At 43.8% G+C, this 3,792-nt stretch overlaps 1 protein-coding gene across 1 annotated transcript; it reads left to right on the forward strand.

Moving 5' to 3' along the window:
- Positions 1-885: 885 nt before the first annotated feature.
- On the forward strand, positions 886-1,773 carry LOC104434875 (protein MADS AFFECTING FLOWERING 5-like). Its single transcript, XM_010047729.2, has one exon. The coding sequence runs from the start codon at positions 886-888 to the stop codon at positions 1,771-1,773; it is 888 nt and encodes a 295-aa protein (XP_010046031.2).
- Positions 1,774-3,792: the final 2,019 nt, after the last annotated feature.

A 3,792-nucleotide genomic window follows, 5' to 3' on the forward strand; every position in this document is an offset into this window, starting at 1 on the left:
TTGCCGCACTTTGTGTGATGACTCAAATAAGTCGCTTAGCTAAAAACCTTGATCTCAAATTCTAGAAAGGGAGCTGAACTTTTCATTTTTTTTTTATATAGTGAAAAGGTCATGGCTTTAAAAAATATGATTTGTTGTATTGTGTAGAAAAATTAGCCACCATATATGCTTTCATTAAAAATAACAAATCTATGATTTGATAATAGCGTTCATAATAAAAATATTTTATAGTTGTCTAATTTTTCTAGCAAAGCAATATGATTTTAGGAAAATAATATTTTTCACGAATACCTTCAAAATTTATGGAAGGGAATTGAACTTTTCTTTCGATTTCTTTTTGTAGTTAAAAGGTTATGGTTCCCAAAAAAAGGGATTAAAGTTTTCGAGTCATCTCACTATATTTCAATATATATTACAATTTCATATCTACGTTTTTAATATTTCCTTTAAAAAAATTGGGAATTGAGCAAGTCATATATTAGGAAATATCTGTCGTAATCAGAAACCGTTTATCGTTGAGATAATACACGTCTTAATCAACGGCAGATCGCTCATCTCCCTCTTCTCTTCCAAGATGGACATCGCCGGAACGGCGACGAATTGTCGTTCCTGTCCTCCGAGGGCCGCCTAGACAGCCGGCCAGGAGGAGGACAACGGCGTCATTTGCCACCTGCTGCAACAGCGCTTTTGCCTTGCCGCGTCAAATCTCAGAGATTTCCCTCCCTCCCTCCCTCTCTGCAATTCCAAACTCCATTCCTCTTCACCTTCATTCTCTCTCTCTCCCTTTCTCTCTCTCTCAGAAACCAAGAAACCGGCAAACTCGTTCTACCCATTCTCTCTCTCTTTCTCTCCGAGAAAGCCAAAGTCTAGTGAACTCCGTCGTTGATGGGTAAGCGCCGGCGAACGGAAATAGCCGAGATCGCCGACCCGGCTGCCCGGCTGGTGACCTACTCCAAGAGGCGCAAGGGCCTCTTCAATAAGGCCTCCCAGCTCTGCCGCCTCTGCGGCGCTCGCGCCGCCGTCGTTGTCTTCTCCCCCGCCGGCAAACCCTGCTCTTTCGGCGAACCATCGGCCGATGAGATTGTCGGCGACTACCTCCGCCACGGCGACTGCGACGGCGACTCGACCCCGCCGATGGGCCTGACCCAGTGGGGGGACTGGATGGAAACGGAGTGGGAGGCTTGCGCAACCGAGGAGGACCTTGAGGCCCTGATCTTGAAGTACGAAGCCATCCGCGATTGCGCGCGCCGTAGATTGAAATCTTTGGAGGAGGCATCGCGAGTCGAGGTCCGCGAGGGCGAATCTCGCATTCTGAGCGAGGAGGAGATTGATGCGCTTTTCGAGAGTTTAGGCCGATGCCCAGCGCTCTCAGATCTCTTGACGGACGGCGATGGCGACGGTCTCTTGTCTCCGCCGGAGAACTCGGCCGATGGCGGTGGAAGTCCGGCACTGGAGTCCATCCCGGCGCTCTCTGATCTCGAGGGTCGAGGATCAAACGCTGCCGGCGGCGGAAGTTTGGGAGCGGTGTCGACCCCCACGAGCTCCGATCTTGAGGATCATGGGTTTGATCCCGAAGAGTTGCTGAATCTACTGGAAGACGGCGACCTTGAGGATCATGGGTTTGACCCGGATGGGTTTCTGAATCTGTTGGAGGACAGCGACATGGATAGCGGCCGCGAAGGTTCCTTGACTTCGCCGGAGGACTCCGCCGTCCGCTGCGGATACAATCCAAACGACTTCGTGGGCCTTGAAGATTTGGACGTGCTCCTGTGACGAACACTCTTTTTCCCTTGCGAAACAGCAACTGTACAGTCTCTGTCTCGGAGATCCAGATACGTGGAATATGAAAATTAGGGTTTTCTTTTTCTTTTCTTTTTTTTGGTCAAAAGGGTTTTTGATATTCAATTTTTGGATTCAATGAAGTTTCCATCTTGTTTTTCAGATGGTGAATTTGGGTTCTTCTGCATCTTCTTTTAACTCTTCTCCGTGAATGTCAGCATTCATTTACTGTTTTTCACGGTTGAAAAAGATGAAGATAAGCACTGTAAAATCGGTTAGGCCCACTCACTACATGAAAAAAGCAAAGACTAAGAAGAAACTGCAGTAAGGCCCATTTATCAATGGGCTTTTTGATTCTCAGCGATCAACGCAGGAGATCGCTTTCAGTTTGCGCTTCATAGCTAGATCGAATCCTCCAGGCGTCTGGATTCAGAATCTAGTTTTTTTTTTTTTTTTTTTTGGTAAAGGTAAGAATATATTAAGGAAAAGATAGCTATACAAAAAATCAGTACCAAAAACTTTCACTCATAGTTGGTTAGCTTCATGTCGCTTGTACTTTAGATGTAGCTGTTTTTCATTTTCAATGACAGTCCAACTCAGATAATTGCATGTGTCGAGTTGTTAGTTATGGAAACTTGTTCTGTCAAATTTCCTTATGAAAGTCTCGTATAACATCTTTGTATTGATGTCGATCGAAATTTGTTTACAACAATATATTTCATATGATCATACCTTTTAGGCTCCAGTCAGTTTCTTATCTTCTAATTTTCAGAGGCCAAGAATTAATGTCTATAAAAGTCATTGCAATCTGCATTTATAGCTCAGATTACTCAATTATCTCTTCTAGTGTCTTTCTTTCTTTTCTTACTAATGGATTTACTGCGTGGTGGCTGTTTCTTCATCTTTTTAATGCTTATACGTACTGGTATCTCTGTTGCTTTTTCTCTTGACGAAGTATGGGCAAGAATTTTATTGGACAGTAGGGTTCAGTTACAAGATCTAATTTTACTGTTGTAGTAAACACGTATCCTTCTGCTATACTTGTTATCCTATTGTCATCTTAATCCATTGAGTTGTTGATCTATTTGCAAATCTTGTCTTACTCTTAGGTTGTTGGTTCTCTTGCATTCTTAAAAATGTTCGCTAACTTCCAGCAGTTTTCCTGATGAAAACGTGCTTTATCTATCTTAACGTGTGCTCTGGAGGATTAGTTTCTGACATTGTTTTAGCGCAACTGGTTCCAGTTGTCAAGTTTGTTTATCTTGCCTTTTATTGCTGGTGCAGTCAAACAAGTTGATTCACAGTAGCTTGGACATGGTTTCTTCCTCGTCCAACTCGTATACTTTCTAATGGTTACTTCATGTATACATTGTAGGCACTTCTCTGGTGTCCGTTGCCAGTGATGGCTTGCTTCTTCTCTGGAGTGCAGACCATGGCCAAGATTCTCGAGAACTAGTACTCAAGTTGAGCTTGAAAGTACTATTTTCCCCTATGCTCTCCTTATTCTTATTATGATCTTTCAGTTGCTCTTCTAATAAAGGACCAATACCTGGTTTGATGCATTGATTTACATCAACTAAACCTTGCTAATAAAGTGAAGACCATGCAACAGCGTCTTTGAGGTACTGTTTGAAAACTATACTTTCCTCCGTTTCCTTGTGGTATTAGTTGCTGGAGTCAAGAAGCCAATACCCAGAGGCGAAGCCAAATCAAGGTGGAAGGTAGTCGAGCATGGAAAAATCACGGCCCAGATTTTCGCTTTCTGCAAGTTAGCCTCAGCCACAAAGAATATCCAACAGGAGTGCTTGTTGGGCGAAGGTGGAGTTGGTCGAGTATACAGAGGAACGCTCCGGGAGAATGAGCAGGTGACAGAGAGGCATTGACTCGCTTTCCCTCTTCTTTATCTTGGAAAAGGTCGAGGTTTGTGAAACCGCACATTCATCATTGAATGATACGTTTGGCTTAGCACACTGCTTTGCCTTGCACTCCAATGTCTCTCCATAATGGGTATCC

Source organism: Eucalyptus grandis, chromosome 2 (assembly GCF_016545825.1).
Source record: "Eucalyptus grandis isolate ANBG69807.140 chromosome 2, ASM1654582v1, whole genome shotgun sequence".
Classification (NCBI taxonomy): Eukaryota; Viridiplantae; Streptophyta; class Magnoliopsida; order Myrtales; family Myrtaceae; genus Eucalyptus; species Eucalyptus grandis.